The sequence below is a fragment of the Siniperca chuatsi genome, linkage group LG15, assembly GCF_020085105.1.
Source record: "Siniperca chuatsi isolate FFG_IHB_CAS linkage group LG15, ASM2008510v1, whole genome shotgun sequence".
Classification (NCBI taxonomy): domain Eukaryota; kingdom Metazoa; phylum Chordata; class Actinopteri; order Centrarchiformes; family Sinipercidae; genus Siniperca; species Siniperca chuatsi.
In genome coordinates this window covers 5,837,443-5,864,428 of record NC_058056.1, presented here as the reverse complement: position 1 = coordinate 5,864,428, position 26,986 = coordinate 5,837,443, and the positions used below count along the sequence as shown (strand labels likewise).

Genomic DNA, 26,986 nt, shown 5'->3' with positions numbered 1-26,986 from the left:
CCATTCTCATCAACATCTAGACCAGGACTCTGGAAAGTGGATGTGGATGTGGTTTTTGTGCATGCATATGTGTGTGGGGTGTGTGCGTGTTGAGTTGTGTGTTTTCAGTAAGATGATTATGAGGAAGGGTAAAAGGATCCACAGAACGTAAGGAGGCAGGGATGGAGAGAAAGGGATAAAAGAGAGAGAGAGAGAGAGTTTCCGATTAAATAGCAGTCAAACATATTCATATTCTTGGATCTGAGCTGGGAAAAACAGTAGCTGAATACATAGTGAATACTTAACAAATACATGAAAAGTTCTTGAATTTTCTGTTCCTCCAGTGTTTTGTTAACTTTAAAAAATTTTGATGTCTGGAAAGATGGATCAAGACCACCTGCAGTTCTATTACCTGAAACAATATTCCAATTTATTACAAGTCTGTCTAGGATGAAAGATTAGACACTTGCAGTGTACAGTAACAATGTAGTGTTACATTCATAAGAGGGTCAAAAGAAGAAGAGGTCATCAGTGCTCAAGGACGAGTGCATCCCTCTGTGAACCCCTCCTTTTCTCTTTCTCTCTCTTTCCTTCCATCCTGCTATGATCTCTGCTGTGTTCTCTGCAGCCATAAGGGTGTGTGTGCATGACTTTGTGTTCTGTGTGTGTGTGCGTGTGTGAGACTAATGTGAGTGGACATCACAGGGGGGCAGCTGAGGGTTAGGGGTGGGGTGAGAGCAGTGATGAGCAGCAGTGGCAGGAACTAGACTGCTGCAAACCCAAAAATAGAGGGAGACCTACACTGTGTTCTGGAACAAAGTGGGCCACATCAAACAAGACTGAGCGCTCACTAAAGCATTCACTTTTCCTCCCGAGTGTAGGTTTGTATCTATATATCTATGCACGCATGCCTTTTCTTTAATCTACATCTGACCAGAAGAGTCCCACTCCCGTAAGGATTATGTTTTGGTAGGCATGTGCATGTCTTTGTGTCCTTGCTCTCATTAATATCCCTCTCTCTGACTCCCTCTTCTCATCTCCCCTCTCCTCCTCATCCTCCTCGCTCCCTTTGCTCCCTTTCATGAGTAGGAAAGCCCGCTCTAATGCTGATTCCAGCCGACAGTGTCCCTAGGGGTGGATTCTCCTGGTGTCTGAAGCCAAAACCTGTGTGATGCACATTGACTCAAACGCGCAGGGTGATAGACTTGGGACTGGGCATGAATAGTGCAAGAACTGTCGCTGAAAGAAGGGCTTAAAAATAGTAGGAAAAAAAGGGCAGAAAAACACTATTACTGCTGGATCATTAGTCTGTGGAGAAAAATATCACACTATGAATAGTAAAAGGCACCATAAAAAAGTTGGGAATCATGCAAGACAAACAGATGATGGGGCGCTAAATACAAAGACTGTTCATTATAAAGCTGAGCTGGCACAACACAAACTGAGCTATTACGATAGCACCTGTCTACAAAACTGTTCAGCTGACATTATTCCATGATGTAGGTGTCTGCTCCTATCAAACACACACACACACACTATTAAAACGCAGCTAAAAGCTCAATTGTAGGTTTGGCTAGGAGCTTGAAAAAGAGAGAGAAGATGGGAAGGAAACAAACAAAGGACTGTAAGAGCAATAAAAAAGGTCTCGGTAAAATAAAGGTCAAGTTGCTGAGGAATAGATCCAGTGGCACATGCCTCATCATGTGTTGCCATATCTTGTCCTTGAGAATATGCTCAGCGCACCGCACTCTTGTCAGCCATTGTATTGTATGTCACCGTCCAATTAACGTGACCCACCCCTTCATATCGAATTAACGAGGACGATATGTGAGGAAGCACCCCACCTCCTTCATTAGAGACCACCCTTCCTCGCTTTGGTCTCCCGGTAACCCCTGACCTCCGTTGCCATGGAGACGCTGGGAGCAAGAGGGCCAGAGCGTGAGAGGTCACTTGCTAATTCTCGCCACATTACTTCTGCCCACCTATTCCAGGTCTTAAAATAAAACCAGCATCATGTCCTGTCTTCCTCTCTGGCCTTTTCTTCAGTCGTGTCTCACTCTTCACTCTGTTCGTTCTTCCTCCCGCTGTGCTCACCATTTCCTCCCTCCTCTTCACGTAGGCTATTCTTTGGAATACATGCTGCGTATTTCTAACTTATTCATAATATTCATGGATGCCTGTTTATGTCTTTGAGTGCAGTTTGATAGTATGCTGACATCAAAGTTTTCTAATTTTGGAAACATGTTAGGATATCCATGGAATCTGTACCAGCTTTGCTCAGGGAAATACTATCTTCGTACTTGTTAGCCTACTATCATTTCTTACAGTCCGTACAAAGACCTAACTTTTAAATGACATTACATTATAACTACTGGAATGGGAAGTGGATTAGAGTTTGAAATATATACGGCTGCCACCGTGACAAAAACAAATCTGGTTATATTGAGATCCTTTCCGAGTTATAGCAATTTATTCAGTTTTTACAAGAAACCTATCTTGTTATGACAACATATCACTTTATCTTCATAAAACCTTCTCACTATTTCACAAACCATTAAAACTAACCTAAACCTAAATTAGTATGTTGTTAAAACAAGAAAAGCTTTTTGTAAAAACAGAATAATTTGGTATCTAGTAGTAACCAGAAATGTGTCATAATTACATGAAAAATATCTTATCTCTATAACAAGAAATAATATAGTGTGTAAAACCCAATCCAATAACAATATGACAAAAACAAAGGCAAACATTAGCTATCGCAAGCAAGTTTTAGGTCTCTGGAATGTACCTGCCTGGAAGGTGGAAAAAAACACATGAAAAACCTACATCACTGTATGCTTTGAAAATGTAACTGTGTTAGTGTTAAGTATAGTATTCAGGATTTGTAGTAAAACAACAAGGTATAGTCCTTTGAAGGTATGTTTCCCTAACTTTGAGTGGCGCTGCTGCTTGACTCCACAGACCAGTGGTTCCCAACCTGAGGGTCAGCACCCCTCTAAGACGCCATGATACATTTGAGAGTTCGCGAGATGATTACTGAGACAGCAAAAAAGACAAATATTGTTCTGCTACTCAAATTTACATTTTCTTCCTGATTGTTCCATAATCTTTTCTTATTTCTTATGAAATCCTGGGGACTCTTACCTCGTCAGGCCTCAATCAGTTATTCTAATAAAACAATCTCAGAGGTTTCGAGGAGAAATTGACACTTGAACGGCTCACAGTTCAGACATATTCAACTGGAGACACAGCTTCATTTTAAGGGCTAAACTATCTAACCGGTCAACATACCTTGCACTCAAAAACTTACATACGATACGTAGGAAACTGAATTTCTCTTTAACTGCTTACATCAGCTTTTCCCATTACTATAACAACCAAAGCAGCCTAACTTGGCATATGACTTTAAGACATTAAATACAGACAGTTAATTTCAGTCAACCCAGCTACCAATAAATGAAACGAGCAGACTGAGAGAAAGAGAAACAGGAGGATAGACAGGCTGAAAAAACAAGGAGGCGAGAACAGATGTGTGTGTGTGTGTGTGTGTGTGTGTGTGTGTGTGTGTGAAGTGTCATTCAGACATAGAAAGGAACGGTGTGTGCCACGAGGTGAGGTGTTGAGATGAAAGAAGAAGAAGAAGAAGAAGAAGAAGAAAAAAAAACCCCTCTGATGTCTCCCGTCTTCCCATCCTGCCCTGGGAGCATCCTGCCCGTCTGGCCCCGGAGCAGGAGGACAGACAATGAAATGAGGTAGGACCAGAGGAAGTCCTGACTGCTTCAGGCGTTTGTTCCCGCCAAGTTTATTCCGTTCCACTTTTCTTTGGATGTTGCTTTTGGCTTTCATCCTTTCTTCCTCCCGTCCTCTGCTCTCCCTTCTATTTCCTCAGTACCTTTCTCCTCTCCTGTATCCTCCTCTCCTCTCCTTCTGCACTGTGACATTTAGAAACCTCCCACCAAAAAGGCTTTCTTTGCTCTCTTTCTTTATTATTTCAATTCTATCACCCTCATTCTCATTCCCTGGCAGTCTCCGCTGTCAACATTAACATTAAGCCAGCATTAGCCCTCTGCTGTGTGCTCTCTTTCTGGCCCCCATTTTCCAGCTCAGCATCTGGGCGCAGATAATACAGGAACACTGTCACCTTATCTCCTCAGAAATGACACACCGGGCTCAAGCCGTGTCAAACGGCGCTTCGTCCTGCTCCTATCTGATCCCCAGATGGAAAATAAAAAACTGCCCTGCTGAGCCCTGAGTGTAAGACACAGCCTGGATCTTTAATGGAATGTGTGTGTGTGTGAGTGTGTGTATGTATACGTGTGGTGTGCGCAGCTGAAATCTCCCTATCTTTGTCAGTTTTCACTGCCAGCATTAGTATAATGAAGGAAGCGCAGAAATAATCTGACAGTGGATTTTTTTTGTGACTGCAGCAGGAGGCCAAATACTTACAAAGGTGTAGTAAATACAGAGTCATGTGACGCTGCAGTGTCAAATCAGGTGATTGTAGAAAAGGTTTCAGTCGTAGTCATCTGGACACTGTTTTCAGAATCAAGACGTTTCGGCTCCCATCCGGAAGTCATTCTCAATTGTGAAAAAAAATGGGACGGGAACTAGAAATTTAAGATACTCTGTGTTGCTTAAGCCCTGCCCTCAGGAAGGAGTCTACCTGAGTATCTGTTGATTCCTTCCTGAGGGCAGGGCTTAAGCAACACAGAGTAGCTTACATTTCTGAGTTCTCAGACCATTTTCACAATTGAGATAGGGGCCGATGGGAGCCGAAACGTCTTGATTCTGAAAACAGTGTCCAGATGACTACGACTGAAACCTTTCCTACGATAGAACACTCCTGGACGAATGAGGGACTACACCGTCAAATCAGGTGATGTTTATAACCTCCTGTCATTAAAAAAATAAGAGTGCCCTGCTCAACCAAACCAAAAACTCACCAGAATGTGGTTACACCTGTTGATCTCACTTTTGTTAGGTGGCAAAATGTACAATGCGAAATGATCCTTCCTCACCCCTCCTACCTGTGAGCACAGGTCCTGGGGCTTCCCCCCCATGCCGTGGGGCATCTCCCGGCAGCGCGTGGACAGGTTGAGGATGGCCGTGGCCGCCATGTGGGCTGCCTCCATGTCGTGACTGTAGTCAAAGCTGCTCTTGCTGCAGGTGCTGCTGGCGCTGCTGCCCCCGCCCCCTCTGCCTCCTCCCGTGCCCCCTCCTCCACCTCCACAGCTCAGGCTGCTGCTGCTACTGCTGGGAGCGTAGGTGCTGGTGGTGCTGCTGGCCGAGCTGGAGTTCTTGCAGTAACGTTTGGCTGCGGGAAGCATTAAAGTAATTCAAAATGAAAAGAGGGCTTAATGCATTTTGATAAATACTTCCAGTACAATGATGTATTCTGTAGATTTACATGCATGGAATTGTTTTCCCATTCATAAAGGTGAGTAAATTAAGTTGGTGGGGTTTAAGGTGGGTTTACCCATCAGTATATGCCTGATGAAATGTGTTTTTATGTATGTTTAAGGTAGACCCTGCAAACCTGTCAAATACTGTACAGATTTAGAAGTAGAGGATTGCTTTCTCTGCCACACTTTTTTAGTTTTTTGATGCATAAAACATAGCCTTGGGAAAAAAAGCAATAATGGACTATTAGATTTGGTATTTTAATTGACACTCTTATCCACATTTAAAATAATATGCCATATCATAAAATTCCACAAAATATTCTTGTGACCCTGAAATGTTTGTACTTGACACAGCTCAAAGGAATATTTTCACAATCCACTTATGAGTTTACGCAATCTTGAACAACAACTAAAACAGTAAATTCACCATGAAAGAAACGAAAGATGCCATGGGAATGTCTAGTGGGGAAAAACATGGCCAATTTAATCTTGCTGAAAAATAGTACCTTCATATCCTTTGGGGGAGGTGTCTCTTTGTCCGTGAACTTTGGGTGCGATGGCCCGTTTCCCGTACACTTGGTGGTTGTTACTGCCATCAAAGGCGCTGTAGTCAAAGCTGGTCTTGGAGTACTTCTCCAGCTCCTTGGCCAGGTTGGAGCGGGGCGTGCTGGTGGAAACATTGTTCTTGTAACCATACTGTGGATAGTCCAGTTGTTTGACAAAGCACATAGGCCTGGAAAATAAATGACGAGGGGGTGGAAGTTGGACCGAGGCACTCAAAATTGCCCAGGGGAAGGAGAGGGAACTTGGGGTTTGGTTAAAAAATGGGCAGATGCAAGGGAAGGGGCAGGCTGTTATGGTAAGACTCCAGGATTAGAATATGGAGGATGATGCTGTTGGATGGTAGAGTGATTTAGGGTGCGGGGCATCCCTTTTATACACCGTAGTATGGATGTTTTCTTCCGCTTGCTTTACAAAAAATAAACCTGCCTAGTCAATAAAAAAAGAGTCAAAATTTAATTTCTGCATTTCTTTTATTACACTTGCATACTCCTGTTATGCTTTTATCATTTCATATGCATTTATATCCTCAATCTAAGACCAGGAAGAAATGAAATGTAAGCTCGTGCGCTGTTGATGTTCAGTTAGATATAAATATAAAATGTACAATTACTTATGACTTTTCATCATGGCATTTTCATGACTATCAAAGAAACTCTTATTCAAAAGGCTCTATCTTCACTATGATAAATGAGGCCAATTCTGTTAAAATCGAATAAAGCAATTTGCCTTCAATAGTGAGCACAGACATGAACATGCAGTCTCTTTGAAATATTCTCAGGGGACAGGAGAACGTAAACATAAAACAAAAAAGGGAGACTTAAAATCTCAATAGCTTTTCAAATGCAGGGGGGGAAAGAACAAAACATTCCAACATGACTGAATAACGCTCTCTAAGTACTAAGTATAAATATTACAGTCAGCACACCTTATACAATCCACATTTGCATGTCCTTTCAGTGAATGACCACCTATTTTACATCTAACATTGTTGTGACAATAGACCACATATGGATTACCTATGCACTAGAAGCTGACAGCAGTTGTAAAACTACATGTCATATGCTTTCCATCCCAAAATTTTGGCTACCTCCAGCAGAGATGAAAGTGAAGAGTGAATACTACCTTAAGACTCGGTCAGACGCTTGGCTGGACTTGGAGCCGTCACAGCCCTGGTGCTTCTCCTGGGCTTTGGCCAGCTTCTCGGCTGCAGCGATGGGACATCCTGACAGACTGAAATGAGAAAGCGACTTAAGTGGCATAGTCGAACGTGCATTTGAGACACATTTTGATAATGTTTCATTGAATGCACATGCTGTAAAATGTTTGGCTTGTTCGGCTTAAGTACTTGTCAGCCAGTCTGCCAGCCTGAAAACAGCCAGTGCACATCTGTCTGCCAGCCAATCAATCCCAGTGTCTACCAGTTTGAAAATACCTGACTATAGTTCAGAAAGTCTCTCTTTAAAATGCAAAATCATTCATTTTCATCACTTTTAACACTTTAAATAACAACACAATTGGCAACAGCTTGCATGTTTATGGTTGAGCGGCTTGAAATAATTCTCAGAATAGAAATTCCCATATGGACAAATGTGCATTTTTATGTGCATTCTGCAGCATCTTGTTTCCTTCAAACACATGCTGACAAGACACACACACACACACACACACACACACACACACACACACACACACTCACATACACTTTGGATCTACACCTACAGTATGTTCCAACAGAATTTAGGGCTGTAAACTTCCTCCTGACAACTAACTGACCAAATGTGACAAAAGTTGATGTTGTTATCCTTAACCCCTATTATTCTCTATCCAGTCTGTCAACTGTAGTGTTCCAGGGTGCAGTGAAAAAATTATCTTTGACAATGGCCTGAAGCCAGTATAGAGTTGTGTTCATGAGCACCTGTCATCAGACGTGCATGAATGTGTGCAGGGGGGTAAGAGTGTGTATCAGGTTGGGAAGTGTAGTATATGGAGGTTTATAGCAGCTCTTTCTAGTAAAAGTGAAAGTTTACTGTGCTTGTCTAGGTGCGTGCCTATTTTGCACTGCAGCTGTGTCACTGAGCACAGCATGGAGGCATTCTGGTCCTCCCAGGTCTGCACCTCTCCTGTCACCCTGGCTGAGTGGCAGAAAGGTGCTAATGTCTGCTGCTATGCCCGACTCCCTGAGCATCTGCTGTGGGTGACACTCCTCTTTCACTGTCACCTCGCCCCGTCTGACAGCACTGGCAAGAGCGCCCTGCTATTTCAGTTTCTCCCTCCAAACCTGCACCTGATAGATGCCATTTTTCGCCATGAGCTGATAAATGATTTATGCTGTGGAAGGTGTGAATTGCTGCATTCTAATGAGTCTCAGTTAAACTATGGGATTGTTAAGCAGCTGAGCTACTTGAAATATTTTGTTCTACCCAACATGCTGAGAAAGACTGAACTTATCCACACACAAAAAAAATAATGTGTTGGAAAGACAAAAAGAATGGGTTCAACAATAACTGAACAAAAAGATGACGTGAAATAAAATTGAGGATGAAAAACTTATTTCAGAACAATACCTTAATAAAAAAAATCCCACAGTGAAAAAAGGAGGGTGCAACATGGACAGTGCCAGTTTCATATGGGCAGGCTGTCACTTACCTTCTGTGGGAGTTTCTGTTGCTATTGACATGGCCGCGTCCCGTGCAGCCAGGCGTAGGACACTTAAGAACATTCTCATACATAGCCACAACTTCATACAGACAGGAGATAGGAGTGAAAGACAGGGAAGGTTAGGAGCCCCTTACAATCACGCATGAGTTCTATTAGTGTGTGAGGAGCTTGGCATTATAAACATCATTAAGAAATGAGCCTGTGTGAACCCAAATGACCTCTTCTTCTTTCTAATGAACACTAGTTTGAGAGGGCATGCAAGGTTTCCCACCATATTGCTTCCACTTATCCAGCACTTTCAAATTAGTATTCATGGAATGGGGACAGTCATGAATAAAAAGATGTCATTTAAGTTTAACAGGACAAAGCCAGCAAGAGACAGAAATGGAGGGAAATTTTGGGCATGCAGAGAGCAGACCAACCAACAGCTAGCAATCATGCAAAACACAAGCCTTGAAATCAATGAAGAAGCAGACAGATGGAATACAGCTCCTTGATAGAGTGTGCTTTGTTATCATCTGCACGTTGTTAGGGTAGAGAGCGCAGTCTTCAATACCATTTACCATTAAAACAGTCCATAACTGTCTCAGATCCCCTCGGCAACCAGCCAATTAGATTAATGATCTGTGGATGTCCGAGAGGAGCCGTCGGAGCACCGCAGGCGGCGGGCGTGGGGAAGGGTCGTCTCGCGCGCAGGGCCAAACCCCATCGGCACTAGCTTCATCATTATCACCCCCTTAAACTTTAACCCCTCATCATCCTCCTTCCCTTACATACTAATTGGTGTTCGGTGCAGGTAATTGGACAAAGCCTGCCACCTCAACATGCCACAAGCCAATACATTATGCATATCCCGGCTTTGCCCTGCCCTGCGCAAAGACACAAATAGAATGGCAATAAATGAAAGCACGGGGCCTGATTCAGTGGGCACAGATAGAACTACAGGGATGTTGAGGAAAAGAATAATACAAGGAAGCAAACAGGAAGCAATGAGACTCTTGCACTGTATGTTACAAAGGTAATTCAATTTAAAGACAAAAACAAAGGCTCCCTTGTGAGATGATTAAATATTTTAGCATTCTACAGAAAAGAGCTACAATGAGCAAACAGGAATGGGAATTAATGAATTTGAGATATAATTTAATCCTCATTTTTCACATTTCCCAAGGAACAGTCTGCACTGTGTGATTTCCCAATTAAATGAAGCCAATACATTAATAATACATTGTCCATTCAGTACAGCAAATGTGGGAAAGGGGAGAGAGACTTGCCCATAGCTGAATCTTCCCCACAGCCAACTGCATGTGTGACATGTACTCATCTTTACCTATAAAGTGGTGAAGCAAGGAGTCAGTCTGTATGAGACTATTGGCCATATATTGACAGAAACCTGGTGACTGGCCACTACATGGCTAATAATACAGAGACGTACAGTAGCAATAACTCATGCCACCTAAAGCAGGTCACCTTTTAACAGCAACGAGACGCGTGTGTGTGTGTGTGTGTGTGTGTCTGTGTGTGTGTGTGTGTGTGTGTGGGCTTGTACTCTCAAGTATCCTTTTGAAGTCAGAGAAGAAGGACTGAAGATGATGCCACAAAGAACAAGAAGAGAACTTTTTGTGATCCAGAGCATCCTGTGCAATATTACTGGTATCGTCTCCCCAAAAAGTCAGCCCAATAAACACAAGTGAGGAACAGGAGGAGGAACACAGACATCATATTCCAAAATCTCCAGTGACAATCAATTCAAGCCCATTCCAAATTCCATTTTGGGGCTCTTGATCCCAGTCAAGGTCAACTGCTCTGAGCCATTTCACCTTTCTGGGAGATGAGTACGTCTCAGGTTAGGGGCCTTTGTGTGAGCAGCGCTCCGCAGAACAAGAGTCATCTGTGACACTGCTGGTCTTTACAAGCCTAGCTTTAATGGCAACTAATTTCTTTGCCATTATTAAGGCCCTCTTTTATTTTGATTGCAGTCTGGGTCATGGCAGATCATAACTTGATTTTCACGCTGCGGTTAATGAAACGTGTAAAGGGGTTTTTATTGAGAAGTTTGCACAAGGTGAATGAGACTAAATAGTCGGGGTAAAATCTCTAAAGGAAAAACTCACTATTCATTCAAGGCTAATGTTTTTTGCCACTTCACTTGATCTGTGGCTTAGAGATATGATACTGCCTTTCTATTCAATAGAACTTAATTGAGCAAGGAATACAAATAAATGAATGGGGTTTATGGCATAGATCACTGAAGCAGGCTCAGTGTTATCAAGGTCTGTGAGCATTTTCAAGTTTTGTGAAAAATTAAATGTTAAGACTCAATTAACATTAAAAGCTACACAAATTACTGAAATACAACAGCATAACCTTTTCATGCAATAATAAACCATGCTGTGAAGAAGCATGCCCTACAATGATGAAACCAACAACAGTGGATGGACTCATACTCTCTCAATCACTGTCAGTCAATCTAGTGGAGGAGAAAGTCTCATGTGGTCAAGTAAATCACTGATTGACAGCTTTTGACCATTCCAACAATCGCTGCATTGCCATCATTTTTGCATCACCAAGGTCTCATTTCCCACCTCATCACCACAGGCACACTAGGCTGGCAATCCGCAAGCAAAACCATGGCCCCATGCAAAAGGTCACAAGAGAAGTGCAGCTGCAACCCGTCTGACCCCTTACTGTACCCCCCGCTGAAATATCAAATACAGTCCAACCACGACAGCAAGTACACAGCACACAGAACGAGCCAGAAACAGCAGTGATCACGGGAAACATGCCGATTCCTGAACATCAAAGAACATGAAGGCCACAGGTTGAGTAAATAAGCCAAACCAGTGTTTGTCTGGTGTGTGACTGAAGCGCTTACTTTCTGGTGGCACCCTGTCTTTGTGCGGACAGCCAGACAGGCTCCGATGGTGGGGGTACAGGCCCGTCACGTGACCCGTGCCATCACAGCCTGGTGTCGGACACCTACTCTCCTTCTTGTCTGCACGTGAAGCATCTGTGAGCAGAAAGTCATATTGAGGTGATCACACATGACAGTACAACGTGTTAGCACATGTGGGGCTGGCATTATGGCAGCCATCAGAGCTATAAGTTGCAAAGAAACATATCTCCAAAATGTCAAATAAGTTACAAGGGAGTTAAAATGCCATAGGTGAATAACAAAAAGTATATGACATAAGGAAAAGCAGATATACATTATGTTGACAACTGTGCACCGCTGCATCAGTAAGGAACAAAATGTGTAGTTCTGCAATAAGGTTTTCAGTCTGTCTTAATGAAATACACCTGTTTGTCAGTGTGACTTTTCAATAACTATTGCTACTGGTGTGATTTCTATTGGGAATAGGGTTCACATGCAAGAGACCACAGGAGGCACACAGCCTGGATAGTCATAGATTGCAAGAACTTGTTCCACAATAAGTGTATGCCTATTTCAAAATTTAATCAATCTTCCTGGTCGTTTTGGATCTGCAAGGGATGTTGTCTCCTGTTCCCATTTAACACTATCGAGGTTCATGAGCTAAACTTAACTCTGTATGAGAGTAATGGCCCCAATGCTGAACACCTAGATCAGTTAGTTTTTAATCCTTTTCAAACTAACATGGAAAGAACCTGAATCGTATAGACAAGTGGAATCCTGACCTGCATTTTTTTAATTCTTCCAGTTCTTATTTGAGCAACTCATGTGAGTACTTTACTGCATACAAGTTCAACAGATTTGTGAGACACTACCAACTGATACCAAAACATTCTCCTCCTTACACCTAAACACCCATAGCTTAGCCAGTAATCATGATCACCTTAAGTATTTCTTATCTACCTTAAAGGTCCACTGTGCAGGATTTAGTGGCATCTAACTGTGAAATGCAGTTTGCAACCATTTGAATACTGCTCGCATCACCCTCCCCTTCCAAGCGTGTAGGAAAAACTACGGTGGCCGCGAAACTCACGAAAAATGCTAACGGCCCTATCTAGAGCCAGTTGTTTGTCAATTCTGGGCTACTGTAGAAACATGGCGGCGCAACATGGTGGCCTCTGTGGAAGGGGACCCACTCCTTCTGTAGATAAAAATGGCTAATGAAAGTAATGAAAACACAATTCTTATGCAGGTGCTGCATATAATCTTTTTTATTACAACTATATCTCCGTTTTTAACAAATGCTTTCCCCTACATATAGGCTAGTTAAAACTCGTACAAAACAACATTGTGACAGTCACAGGCTGTGGTTCACCACTAGCCTTCATAAATTATCACTTAAAAAATAAATCTTATCTCTAAGTCCAACACTCTTCAAATTAGATAAATACAAGAAATATAAAAACAGGTTCAATAACCTCCTCTGTTGTGCAAAAAGAAAAAATTAGACATTGAGACATTTTTAGCAGCCTCAGTGATATCAAAATGACCTGGAATATAATGAATCAACTCTTATAAAGGAAAAAATCATCCCAGGCCCTTCCGACTAAATTTCAAGATGGCGAATCTCTAATCACTGACCCTAAAGATACTGATAATAAATTTACTGATTTTTTTTTAATAAACATTGGTCCCTCTTTAGCAAAGAACATTGAAAATTCTGATCAGTGCCCCCTCTCTTACCTCAGTGGCCTTCATAATTCCTTTAGTTATTTTGAACCTCCTAATCAAAAGGAAGTACTTTATCTTCTTAGTAACCTAAAAAATTCAGCCCCTGGCCATGATGAAATCAGCACATCATTACTAAAACAGGTTATCCCCTCTATCCTAGACCCCATTACCCACGTTTTTAAAATTTCTTTAGAAAATGGTATTGTCCCAGAACAACTGAAAATTACTAAAGTAATTCCCCTCTTTAAATCTGGTGATCTTAGTGTTTTTACAAATGACAGACCAATTTCTATCTTACCCGCAGTTTCTAAAATACTCAAAAAATGTGTTCACAAGAGGATAATTAAACATCTAAATTACAACATCTTATATGAGCAACAGGATAGATTTCGCAAAAACTACTCATCATTATTTGGCAATTTATTAACTCACTGAAAAGATTACATTAGCTTTAGATAACAATGAATTGATGAACAGTAGGAGTTTTTAGGGGAGGTAATGTAACATAGGCTACTGTAATATGAATCAAATCTATGCCATTCTTGCAACTACCAGGGCTCGTTGCACACAGTAGACAAGAACATACAAATAGCCAAGACATAGTTAAACAGGTCTAAAAGGCTATCGCACACAGTGGACAAAAACATATCCAAATACACACAATATTTTACCAGCACAACTACATTACATTACATTATTTAAAACATTGGCTCTGTGACAGGGCACGAACATTGCGCGTGTGTGCACACACACACACACACACACACACACACACACACACACACACACACACACACACACACACACACGTCATTGTAAGCAAATTCAGTGAAGCTAGGAAAAAAAAGTATGCCAGTCTTGCAAGTACCAGGCCCCACTGCACACAGCAGACAAGAACATATCCAAATATGCATGATATTTTAACTGGTCCAAAAGCCCAGTTTGCACAGCACACAACAACATAGTCAAATAATTTTTTTGCAGCAAGAATATCAGTGTGATATTACTGTTTAATGCAGCTCATAATAAACGCTTTCCCTTGAGCTGGGTGCTCCAGTTATATTACGCTCAGGGGTTGAGGAGGTAACGTGACGATGATGCTTGGCATTATTCAGTATTGCTAATTATTTCTCAAAACCTCCTCAAGCATTCAATTCTTAGGTAAATAACATGAAAATTATTTCAAATGTTTTAATACGTTTAATATTTTGCATCTGGCAGGGTGCTATAATATGTTTCTAATCAAAAGTGCTCTTCTCATAAAGCAAACATCTTGTGTGGGGTCCCACAAGGGTCAGTCCTTGGCCACCTTCTTTTTCCTATTTATATAAATGACCTACCCTTTGTCTCCCAAACTGTCTTTGTTATTTTATTTGCTGATGATACCAGTGTACCCTCTATCTCATAAAAAATTGAAATTCTGATGAAATGAATTAACACAGAGATCTGCAAGGTTGCAAATTGGTTCAAGGTGAATAAGCTGTCTCTAGTACTCGTTTTTTAGGTGTTCTTGTAGACCAAAAGCTTAGTTGGAAGCAACATATTGCCTACACCTAAAAAAAATGTTGCCAGCGCCACCGCCGGCAGGTACTAGTCTGGGTCTGGAGCTGGCTCCGGGTCTAGCGGAGAACAAGGCGAAGTAGTGCCTGGTGTGTATGGAGCATAGGCTGCGTTTCATTAGTCGTTCAACATGCCCTCGTTGACTTCCTCTCGGCACTTGCCCTTGGAGGAATCCCTCCCACTTCATAAGTGTCGTTCTATTTGTCTGAACACCTGAAGTGAACTTGGTGAGATCGACCCTCGGAGGGATGGGGGAGTGAGTCAACAACGATGGTCACTCAGAGGTGTATATCACCCACAATGCATTGCAGTTACGCATTTGGTGCAAGAAAAAACATCCATGGTTGGGTGGCAGCAATGTAGACAAAACTCCTGTTGTCCAGTTAGCAGATAGTTTCTTAAGAAAATCTCATTGATAGCTTGATATTTTAGCCTACTGAAAAATGTCATAACTAATTGCAGTTATTATTTACTTGGATTATTGTTCAGCTTGTGTGATTCCTTAATTCCCAGCATTATCTGTAAATGCATGGAAAATTTGCTGTTTTGCAATCCTAAACCCATAAAAATAATTTTGATAATTTGATAATCATGATACAGATCACAAACATAAATGTCTAAATCAGAAACTGATGCAGCTAATTGCAAACTGCCTATATAATGAAATTATCCGCAGAACATGCCTTTGCCTCATTGAAATGCGTATGCAGGTATATAAAAAGCAGTATAGCACTATGCCTGCAACTGGCGGTCGATCCATGATAGTTTGGGCTCAAAGTGAACAAGGGCAGGTGCATTCCATAGTGTGAAGGGGCAGCCCGGCAGCAACCCTCCCTGCATACACCCGGCCAGGCTGCTCTGCCTAGCCCAGAGACACTCCAACAGCGAAGAGGGCTCTGGAGGAGAAGTGACCGCGAGAGGAGCAGCATCCCGGACTAAGGGAATGCGACACCCGAAGAGGTCGGTGTGTTTACTGGACAAACTACAACTCACAATCCGTTGGCTGTTTGTTTTACAAACCAACTGCAAGAAAAACATAGACACAATCAGCGCTACACCTAAGCCTCAATGCTTGACTCAAACTGTTAAAGGTCCAGTGTGTAACATTTAGGAGGAGCTATTGGCAGAAATAGAATACAGTTACATAAGTTATTGGTACTTTTTCTCTCTATGGGCTCTGTACTTAATATATCCATATATTTCCTATTGTAATATTGTGTGAGCCAACACATTACGTCTATCAAGCCACTTTTTCTTCTTCAGAAACGGTATGTTAGAGTTGCTACTTTCTCACTGTTTCATAAACTGAAAATTTCCTCCGTATTTGACATCTATAGATTACAAATTTGTGAATTTGTTTATAAAGCTGTCCATAAGACTGAAAGCTTGCCAACATTTTTCTGGAAATATTTTCAGTTTAACTCCAATCTTGACTCTTACCAGACCAGACAGTCTAGTTACCTTCATGTTCCCCTAGTCAATTTTTCCATATAATAAATAGGACCCATATTTTGGAGCAATGTTAATCAGCTCCCAGGTCAGTCCCTGTCATCTGAAAAACGCTTTTTTAAATAGTCCCAGAACTGGCATTTAGTTAAGGGTTAGTCAACTAAATAAATCAAATCAAAAATCAAATGTCCCCCTCACTTTTCAAAATCTTATTTTGAACCTTATATTAAATATTAGATAAGGCATTGCTTTTTTTGTGACGATGCAAGATGATACACATATGTCTCTATCAATGAAAACAAAATGTGATTTTAAGTAGGGTTATATTATAGCAATTTACTTAGAATTTGTATTTGTTTTATTTGCCTTCATTTCCCTTAATTTAGAAAGCATCATTTCATGATAATGTGTTATTTTCAAGATTGACAGGAAAGTATTTTCAGTTGATTTTCATTTTAGTTGAAGAACCCCACCCCCCCATTGCCACCAAAAACATTTGAATTTTACATGGATTTTATTTTTTATTTATAGGCCATTATTCATTGCTGTGCTTATTTGAAGAAATGGTGTGAAGACTGGCAAGGACAAAGGTGCAATAATTGGCTTGACGGCAAATCTTTTGATCATGAAGTTTGTTGTTGTTACTGTAATAAAATTGTGAAGATTTGTGAAATATTACAACTACAAGCTAGTGACCTTCAACAAAAAGCATTTCATCTTTCAGTTTAGATTCAATTAAGAATTCATCATACTTCTCTTCATTAAAACCACTTATGCCTTCACATGACAGTTTGTTGAGCTGAATGTGACAATTAGGGTCCAAAAAGCACACACACGCACACACACCGGATGATATTGTCTTTCCCTTCCCAAAACTTGGTTCTCCTATTTCTTCAAAACCCAGATTAGATATAGTTACCACCAAAAAGCAGCGATGCCAAGCCGTGCCAACTGGCATTGTTTCTGCAGATGTAACCGTCCGCCTTTAAAACACTCTCAAACAAGGTCAAGGATTCTTCTTACAGTAAACATGCAATGGCTTTTGTAGAATTCATTACATTACCATTTTAAATGAAATTTTGGAACATTTACAAAGCAATAACAGCCTTTAGTATCTTTTCATAGAAAAGTTACAGGTGTATAGTGTTGTATCAGATAGTAATAATCAATAATCAACAATCAATTTGGAGCCATTTCAGTGACAGAAAACTTCCTCCGGACCGAATATTAGCAAAGTAGACAGTGGAGCGACTATTATCTCATGCCACAGAAAGACAGACCACTGATTAAAGTTTTACAGGCCTGTGTAACTTAGTAGCTCTACCTAAGGCACTTAGTGACAAACCAAAATAAACCAGAGGTTGTGGAATAAGAGCAATGAGAACAACACTTAGGTGAAGGGGGTAGGAGGGTTGAGAACGGACAAAATTGAAAGGTGGCATGGAGCACACCTACTTACTGTACATTTACAAGTGAGTCACCAAATGAAATCCCATGTCTCATTCATCAGAAAAAAAGCACCTCATTACCCTCTATGCCTGTCATCTATCTATGTCACGTTAGGGGCATATGAGTTTGGTACAATATTGCTTTGTCATGTCTGGCTTTTTTGTCTGGCACCAGTGCAATAAAGGCAGGAAAATTTCATGTTGATAAAGAACGTGGTCTGCATGTAAAATGTGGCCTCTTAATAATGGCTTCTTTTGGGGCACATTATTACATTGACTGTTAGTGTTTGAACAGTATGTTGGAAATAATTCTCCATTTCCACATGCACGCAGGAACACACACACATACATGATACCCGTGCATTCTGCTTGCCACGCTTCCATTGCAGAGAGTGGAGGCAGCCAAGTGGAAGGCATATTAGAAAGCAGGGGATATTGATTGTGGCTGGGGACGGTCTGTGCTTTGCATAGCAAATGGCCCCCATTACCATACCATCTCTGGATAATTAATGTGCAGTCAGTGGGCCTGTCGTTTGTTATCGGTCATTCTGATACTGTTCAATTTTCATCTCAGCCTCATGCTTCTCTTAGGGAGCTGGGCTCTTCTCTGAACCCCTCCATCCCCCATTCCCCCTCCCTCACCATGCTCTGTTTTATGAATCACACAGGAACCCTGGTCAACGAGTGTCTGCTTCTATCTTGCCTGAGGAAAGATGTTATCGTAATGCAACTGTCTCGCGTCCTCTCATTATTCCAAAATTAGCCAGACACAGGGGCCATGTAAGGCTCTTGAAATTAACATTTGTGTGGCATTTAAGTCGCAATATATACCTGCTGTGAGTTGTGTGGCATTTAAGGTGTAGTATCACCCTGCTGTGAATTAGCATGCTCTTATTTGTTGGTCTCATCTGATATCTTCCTTATGGAGGAAATTATTTAACCTTACTAAGGAAGAAATAGGAGTTAAACAAGACAGCTTGAAATCAAACCACTGTAAATGCTACTGCAATGTCTGTGTGATGGCAACTCTATTCTGTGTGTATATAAGCAGACGTCCAGCACTTCCAGTACACTATATAACAATTACCACTGATAGAATACTGCAGTCTTTGTACTATATGATAAGCCACATATGTGTATTTGTCTTTCTGTGGTATCAGTAAGTATCAATCTGGATGGTAGGTCATAAGCGTCATAAACAAACGTAAAAGGGTTCCTTGTTCCCCACCGAATGAATCATTTCTAAAGGCAGAAGGCCTCTGTTTTGTAGCTTCCTCTCCCAAGTGCTTGTGCAGGTTTAAAAATAGACAGCTTTACCCCAAGCTGCATCGCAGGGATGAGATTTGCGGTCCTAACAGGCCGTGCAGATTGCCATTACTTATGCCTGACAAGCCTACCCTCTGATGTTTCCATGCTGGCCTATTTTAACAACATAAGCTGCTGCTGCCGCTCCCGCTGCTACCGAGATGCGAATTTCCAAATTGGCTGAAAAAGCTTGTCCTGGGGTTATAGTGAGGTTCCCAGAATGCATGTGGGCTGTCTAGTCTTCAGTACAGGATAGATAGAATACAGAGCCAAACAGTGGCAGACAAACATTTTACCTGAGCTTGTTAAATGAGGTAAACAAGTCTTCACTTGTGTAGATATGGTTTCCAATGGAGGCTTGGTGTGTATCTAAGCGTGTCCGTGTTTGAAAGAACCACTCACCTTTATGGTAGAAAGGCTTCTTCATACCATCAGGAAGCCGGGCTTTACGCTCAACACCGTAGCCATGCCGCGGGCCATGGTCTTCATGGTTATACCTCACCCCGTCTCTCCTGGCAGCCTCTGCTGCCATTTTATCCCGCATTGCCTTGGCACGTTCTGACTCTAGTGCAATGGCCTTCTCCAATAGGGACAGGTTACCCTTTGTCATGTCAAATACTTCTTCTGATCGGTCCGATGTCACAGAGGCTGTGTCCTCATCAAAGTCCCGGTGGTTGGTGTGATATCGGCCGTCCTGTGCGCAACTGGAGAAGGCCTTGGAGCGTGGGCTCAGCTGCTCCTCGAGCTTCAGGAGATTGTCCATGTCGGAATAGTTCCTATCAAGCGTCCGCCTGTTGTCTTGGCTGTGGTGGAAATCCCCATAGCTGTGATGCTGGGACTGTTGATTGGGATCCCCGCATGAAAAATGATTTTGCTGGGATGGTCCAATTCGGTCAGCGGACTTTGTTTCGCTTAGTTTCCGAGCAAGGTCGAAGCATTGGTTCCGTAGGCACTCCAGACTGCTTAAACACACTTCCTCGTCGCTGTTTTCTATTTGTCCATTACTGGTGGTCTTAACTTGTCCATTACCACCATTGTGTGCATTTCCCCCATTGTGAGTACAGTCATTCTCATCCCCCTTCTCGGCTGTACCATCCTCAAACTCCTGTCCATCCAAATTGTCAGATAATACTGCACCGTGACCTTGTGCCAGCAGTTTAAGGGAGTCCACTGTCTCCCGAACCACATCACTGTCAACGTCCAAACTCAGATCACCCCTCTGTGTTTCTTCCCCTTCCCCCTCTTCTTCTTCCTCCTCTTCCTCATCGTCTTCTTCCTCCTCCTCTTCATCCTCCTCATCCTCTTCCTCCTCCTCTTCCTCTTCCTCCTCCTCTTCTTCTTCCTCAGCACTGTTAGAGGAGTTGCTGTTCATCTCAGATTCCGTCATGGCTCGGTTGGCAGCATCTTCTGCGATCTTGCCCAGGTTGAGGAGGGACTTGGCCACGAGTTCATCGTAGTTCTCATACTCGTCATTGTTGTTGTCATCCTTCTCCATCATCGGGCCAGATTTGGCATTGCCGCCGCCACCTCCACCATCACCCTCACCCCCCTCGCCGCTGCTCATCTGATCATCCTCTGTTGGAAAGAAAGAACAAACGTCTGGTAATTTCATTTCCATCATTCTATTTTACTGGTAAATCAGATTTCTGGGCATGGTCCATCTAAATTGGATAAGGAACTCTTTGCTTCCCCTAATAATTTACTTTGAGAGTCTTAACAGCAGCTTGTGTTCTGAATTGTGAATCAGAACAGGAAGTTAAATATAGCGATTGGGGAAAGCTCTGGTAGATGAGAATCTTTGAAACCAGGGACTATATCGTTGGCACTATATCTTTGGCAAGTCTTATTTTTGCCCTTGTGTCTTTAGAAAAAGATATTCACAGTTCTTATGATTAATAATATTACTAAAGAATTCTGTAAATAGCTGCAAATGAGATAAAATTGTATTCATTATTCAGCAATGTAAATCAAAACACTGAGAAATCTTTGAATTAGAGAAAGCATTTTTTAAAGGAGAGTCTAAAATCTGAGAGATAATATGGTGTTCCATCTGCAACATGATGAACCCCAGTCAGTAGCTATTCATCGTTTGCTAGTAAAGTTCTTTTTTCATTCAATCATCAGTATCTTTAGAATTCCTTTCACTGCCTAATTGATTCTGACAGGCTGCAAAAGGTTACTGAACCTCTTCTGTCAGTAATTTCAAGCACTCATTCCTGGAGCACTTCCAATCTCTCCTTTCACATTTCCGCCCTGAGCCGCCAAGAGCACATCGCTCACATTGGCGTCACATTTGCCACTTACATTCCTGCAGAGAAAATGAACCCAGAGGCCCCTCCACACACAGAGAAATAATAAATGAGAGTTTGACTTATGGTGGGAACGAGCAAATCATGAGACAAAAAATAACAATAATAATAATAAATTATAATAGAAAAAAAACTGTAATTGTTAGTTATGAAATATTCATTATCGCCTGATTCAAAGACTTATCTGTAATCACACTATACACAATTATGTGAACTTGACTGTATTCATCAGACAAATATGAAGTATACAAACACATTGGAATATGCATTTAAAAACAAATCTGAATATTATCCAACTACGTACTTTGTATATAGACTATACACTCACACTGACTTTTCCTAACTCACATACTGTGCACACACACTTACACACACTCCAATCTAATGAGAGCAACACAATATTGGTGCTTGGGCGGTGAGGGCTTTAGAGCAGGAAGAGGGAACAGTCACGAATGACCAGGCACATATTTTGACAGTGGAAGACTTCTTACAGCAACCTTCTGCACCAGGGGTTTAATTTTTGATGGTATGAAACATGGCACAGGAAAGCAATTTGAAGAGCAATCAAGGTACACAAAAGGGATATGGAAGCGAAACAGATTAAGGAGGGAACAGAGAGACTGCCCTGCCCTGAATTGGCTTTGGATTAGCTACAGAGATGTGCATGGCACTGAGAAACACAGAGAATGTCACCTCTATTACATTTAGGAGATTGGAATCTGCCCAGCGACCATCCAGTACCGCTGTCTTGGGGCGAATGGGGAACATGGTAATGATGCATATTGAAAGATTTTTCTGCCTTTCTTAGGGAAAATACTGCAGATTAAAATGCTGTTAAATCCTTCTATTCCAATAAAGCAAACATAATGATTATAGAGCTCAATTATGAGAAGGATTTGAGAATTCATCAGGAAAGTGAATACCTTTCAGTAACAACAACACGCACTGTGGCATGTCCATTGCACTTATCAGACAAACATGGTAATCAGCTAGCCTACTACTCATGGAAAGAGAGGCTGTTGACAGGCTGAAGTGGCAACAGTCCACTGTCTCAGTGTTAAGGGTAAGGCCTTGGCTCTGGGCTCTAATGAACACCAGTCTGTAGAGATGTTTTCACATTCTGCAAGAAAATAAGAGCATGGCTGCTGAGATGCCACATCAACACTTTGGGTGGTAGAGCTACACGCCAAACAGGGTTAACACACTCCTCTCTCAGAGCTTCACTCTTAATTGGACTTGAAGGCACTGTCAGGTCCAATCGTGATGCGGGTGTGCAAAACAGAATCTGCTGGAGAGAAACCTGCCAAATCTGGTTTTGGCCACGTTGGGGGCCGGGGGGGGGGGTAACATATGGGGCAGGAGTTTCTCAAATCCCAGTCCCAAAACTAGATGGTATTTTTGTATCATGTCTTCAGTAAAGGCATAATTAAAGTAATGCTTTGATTGTCATCAGCACTAATATTCTTAAGTTTTAATATGTGTCAAGGAACAGGCAACTGAAGATCATTTTGTTATTAAAAATGGTTAGTTTGTTAGTAGACTTTCTGTAGTTCACAAAAAATAATCATGACTCCTGTTATAGCTATTCAGCATGATTTAGTTCCTTTTAGGCTGTAATATTTCTGGCAAACATCTTATGGAAAAGGTTAAAACATTTCAGAGGGAAATAACTGCAATGGAGGAATACTGAAAATTTTTAAGAAGAGCTCTATGAAAAATCAAAAAAGTTTCTAAACAGTTTGACGTCAGTACACCTTTCCTCGAGCTTCTAGACTACAGTAGCAGTGCAGTAAAGACTTCGCGAGCACATATGTGAGTAAAACGTGCTAATGAATGAATCACATAAAAACGATATAAAAGAAATAACCAATCACTGTAGGAATTGTATGGCTTTAGCCATGCTGGATTCAGCATGTTGTTTCAGTGTTTGAACATCATGTCCAACTGCCCTAAACTACTTAATTCAGCCCATCAAATATGAAAATATAAACCACAGATATGCAAATGCAGCCCTTGAAATATAATGGTAACATTTTTAAATAGATGGATTGAAACTTTTAAAGGAATTGTTCGACATTTTGGGAATATGTTAATCAATAAATACGTTTATTCGCCTTCTGGTGGAAAGTTACAGAGAAGATTACCACTCACATCTGTACCGTAAATATGAAGCTACAGTCAGCATATGGGTAACTTAGCTTAGCCTAGCACAAAAACTGGAAACAGGGGGATACAGCTAGGCTGGGTCTGTCCAAAGGTAACAAAATCCACCTACCAGCACCTCTAAAGCTCACTAATTACCACGTATGTATCTTGTTTGTTTAATCCGTACAAAAACCAAAGTGTAAAAACAACAATTCGCCATTTTATGGGGGTTATGTGCCCGACTATTTCTTGCTTGGGCACAGTAACTTCCTAGAGTGTCCACTGGTTGCCTGGCAACTGTCAACTGGTAACTGAGCCTAGAAATTGTCCGGCACATAACCTCCATTAAAATGGCATATTGTAATTTTTACACTTTGCTTTTTGTATTCATTAAATAAACAAGATACAACATGTTAATACTAATATTTAGAGGTACTTCAGGCTTCTGAAGGTGGATTTTGCTACCTTTGGTCTTTGTCTTTGTGCTAAGCTAAGCTAAACAGCTCCTGGCTGTCGTGCTAAATTTACCATGCAGACACGAGTGAGTATCGATTTTCTCATCTAGTTCTCAGCCAGAAAGCATATTTCCTGAAATGTTGAACTATTCCTTTAAAATTCTAAAAAGTTGTTCTAGTCCATTCAGTGCATTTGAAACAGCTATCCAATGTGTTTTAGTACAATATGATGAGAAAGTGATCTCACCTTGCCCTTGACTCTGCTCTCCTTCCTCCTCCTCTCCTTCTTCATAGTCCACCTCCTCTACCGCTTCCTCCTCTTCCTCTACCTCCTCAACCTTCTCCTCATCACCCTCTTCCTCCTCTTCTTGCTCCACCTCTACCTCCTCTTCTTCCTCCTCTTCCTCCTCCTCCTCCTCCTCCTCCTCTTCCTCACCCTCTCTGTCCCCTCTCTCCACCTCCCCTTCTTCATGCTCCATTTGCTCTACATTGTAGTCCATGTAGCTTTCCACCTCCTCTTCTTCCTCCTCCACTTCTCCCTCTTCCTCTTCCTCCTCTACTGCTCCTTCCTCCTCCTCTTCCTCCCTGTCGTCCATCTCCTCAGTTCCGTCTGTCTCGTAGCACTCCTCCATGGTGGAGTTGTCCATGTCATCTAGGTAGGTGCTCCTCTTGGGCGAGGTTTCCAGGGTTTGTCTATCTAGACTCTTTCTCTTCTTGGCCAGAGGGCAGCCGTACACACTGCAGAGGAGAGATAAGAGGGCAGCCATTAGCCAGTAGCCTCACCTGGTCATAAATGCTAATGCTCATTTGCAATCAGGCCTCTGTGTTAAGGTGCTGTGGTTTACATTTGGAAAGAACAAATAGCAAAGGAACATCGTTCTGCCTTTTAACTTCTTCTGCTGGGAAAAATATGAAACTTTGCTTAACTCATTAACTACTGAGCAATTATAATAAAATGCTCCATTTCTTATAGAAACAGTTCCAAAGGGATAAAATCTCTGTCTTTGAAGCAAACTAAGCAGATGATTCAGTTCATTTTCACATTCATTTATATTCAGGTAACATCAATTTGTTCTTCAGGCAAAAGAAAATCACTGTGCATGCTCTGCAAACACTTTGTTCCAAACTGATATGCCCTTGTTCTGACGTGAACCGAGTGCAGCAAAACACAACTGCTTGTCTGGAATTGACTGTAAGGGGAAAAAGACAACCTGTAGCCTGATTAATTGAATCTTGCCAAGGCACCTCAGGTTTTAATGTATTCTCTGGCTCCCCTCGGCAGCAGGGGGACAGATCCTAATCTGATAATCTGTGTATTCGCTCAGGCTATTGATCACAGGGGCTTAATCCATTTCACTCATCAAACCTCTGAGAGCCCTGAGCTGCTACCTGGCCCCCCAATGTAAGCTGTATGTGTGTGACTTTAGAATGTGTGCTGCTGTTTGTACATTTATGTATGAGTGTGTGCATGTGTGGCTGTGTGCAAACATTTGGCACGTTTGAACAAAAGCACCCACACAGTCAGAATTATGATGAGTTCTGCTGAGTGTTTTGGCCATCAAATAAACCCCCTGTCCAGGCTGGAGTGTAAGAGAGCTAAACACGCTTTGGGCATGTTCACTCGGCTGTGAAATATCCCTGGCTCCTATTTTTACAACCTCTGGATGTTTCCCCGGCTCTGTGCTACTTAGAGTAAGACCTGATGTGAATGAATGGCACAAGGCTGTGTGTGAGACTAAGAAAATGGTAGTTGTTAGTCAGTGTGTGCTGCTGCTTTTGGAGTGCCTATAGAAAAGGCTCATCGCAGTGGTGAGGTGGTTATCATAGGGTGGTGAATTGCAGTCTCACAACCCATTTCTGTTCCCTCTTTTTCAGGTTTTCATGTCAGTGTGTCCCACTGTCCAATATCTAATTCATCCTGCTCTCGCACTCGCTCTCTCTCTCTCTCCTCAGTCCCGGACGTCCATCAGTCAGCCAGGGTCCAGTCAGCTGGCAGGCTCAATCTCGCCCAGCCCAGGGATTCCTTAATGGTCTGACCCCCTGCACCCCCCGTAAACAGGGGCCTCATTTCATTAATCTAAGCCCACATGGAAACTCATTCCCTGCCTGACAGCCAGACCTCTCCCCCAGGGCAGTGTGAGGGTCTGTGGGACAGTGAGGTAGGGGGTGGTGGTGTGCGCTGCGGCACCGTGATCAATAGTGCTTGTGACCAAACATCTCAAAAGCACATTAAAATGCCACTCATCCTGGCCCCTCCGTTCCAGGGCCCTCTCCAAATAAATCAAGGGCCAGTCCCAGCAGGTTAGCGGCTGCCAAGGCAGGCGGGCTGGCAGAAGAGGAGGATAGGTGAGTGGGAGGAAAGAGGGAGAGGGAGGGGGTGAGGGAGAAGGGGTGTGGAAATGGCAGACAGACACAGCCCCCCCCCCCCGGTCCTGCCTCTCTACCTTTATCTTAACAATAAAGCAACGTTTGCTATCAAGCATTGAGCCACAGCATAGCTCAGTGGCTGACAGGTATTAATGTGACTACACCTGAATCACTCTAAAAAAGTTGTTGAATTGCTATAATTGCTTTGCAACATCAGCTAATGGATAGCAAATAATAAATGGTGGGTTGTATATTTTTTCATTGTATCTTTAAAAGGAGTCAAGTGCACTTAATTATTTTGGGTCAGCATTGTACAAAACAAAGAGGCCTTTTTGATAACGGAGAGCAAACATGATTTCAAACCTGACTACGCTAAAAGTTCCACCTACAGTGGAACAGATTTTTGGCTCCTGTTTAAAAGCCCCGGTTCATTGAAAGCAACTGTAGAGCATCTTATGTAAATTACATTTAATCACACTCCTGTTAAGAGGCGTTGTCAGGTTGTTGTGACACTGTGAGAGGTGTGTTTGCCCCGATTCTCCTAAGCCCCAAGATGACTAAGCCACAGGAAGCCTCCACAGATCCTCCATCCCACGGTCCCTGGCTCTGTCGCTGTGTGACCTTGGCTACAACATTCGTCATCACAGGCAATGCATCCCACTCACTGAGCTTGGCAATTAAAATTCCAGAAATAATTTGGTGGCCTTTAAATGAAAAAGAAAATAAATTATGCAGGCATTGTGCA

At 42.1% G+C, this 26,986-nt stretch overlaps 1 protein-coding gene across 16 annotated transcripts in view; it reads right to left on the bottom strand.

Moving 5' to 3' along the window:
- myt1lb (myelin transcription factor 1-like, b) overlaps positions 1-26,986 on the bottom strand; it is a 106,890-nt gene that overhangs the window by 17,704 nt on the left and 62,200 nt on the right. For 12 of the 16 annotated variants that reach the window (XM_044166462.1, XM_044166464.1, XM_044166463.1 and 9 more), the window contains exons 5-12: positions 24,122-24,612; positions 19,368-20,540; positions 11,476-11,610; positions 8,592-8,682; positions 7,068-7,175; positions 5,888-6,114; positions 5,007-5,293; positions 1-29 (exon numbers count right to left, since the gene is read on the bottom strand). The exon at positions 1-29 is cut by the window's left edge and continues 208 nt beyond it. In XM_044166462.1, coding sequence (XP_044022397.1) covers positions 1-29; positions 5,007-5,293; positions 5,888-6,114; positions 7,068-7,175; positions 8,592-8,682; positions 11,476-11,610; positions 19,368-20,540; positions 24,122-24,612 — 2,541 coding nt within the window. The remainder of the gene's footprint in view (positions 30-5,006; positions 5,294-5,887; positions 6,115-7,067; positions 7,176-8,591; positions 8,683-11,475; positions 11,611-19,367; positions 20,541-24,121; positions 24,613-26,986) is intronic. The other 4 variants (XM_044166473.1, XM_044166475.1, XM_044166467.1 and 1 more) reach the window with 3 other exon arrangements.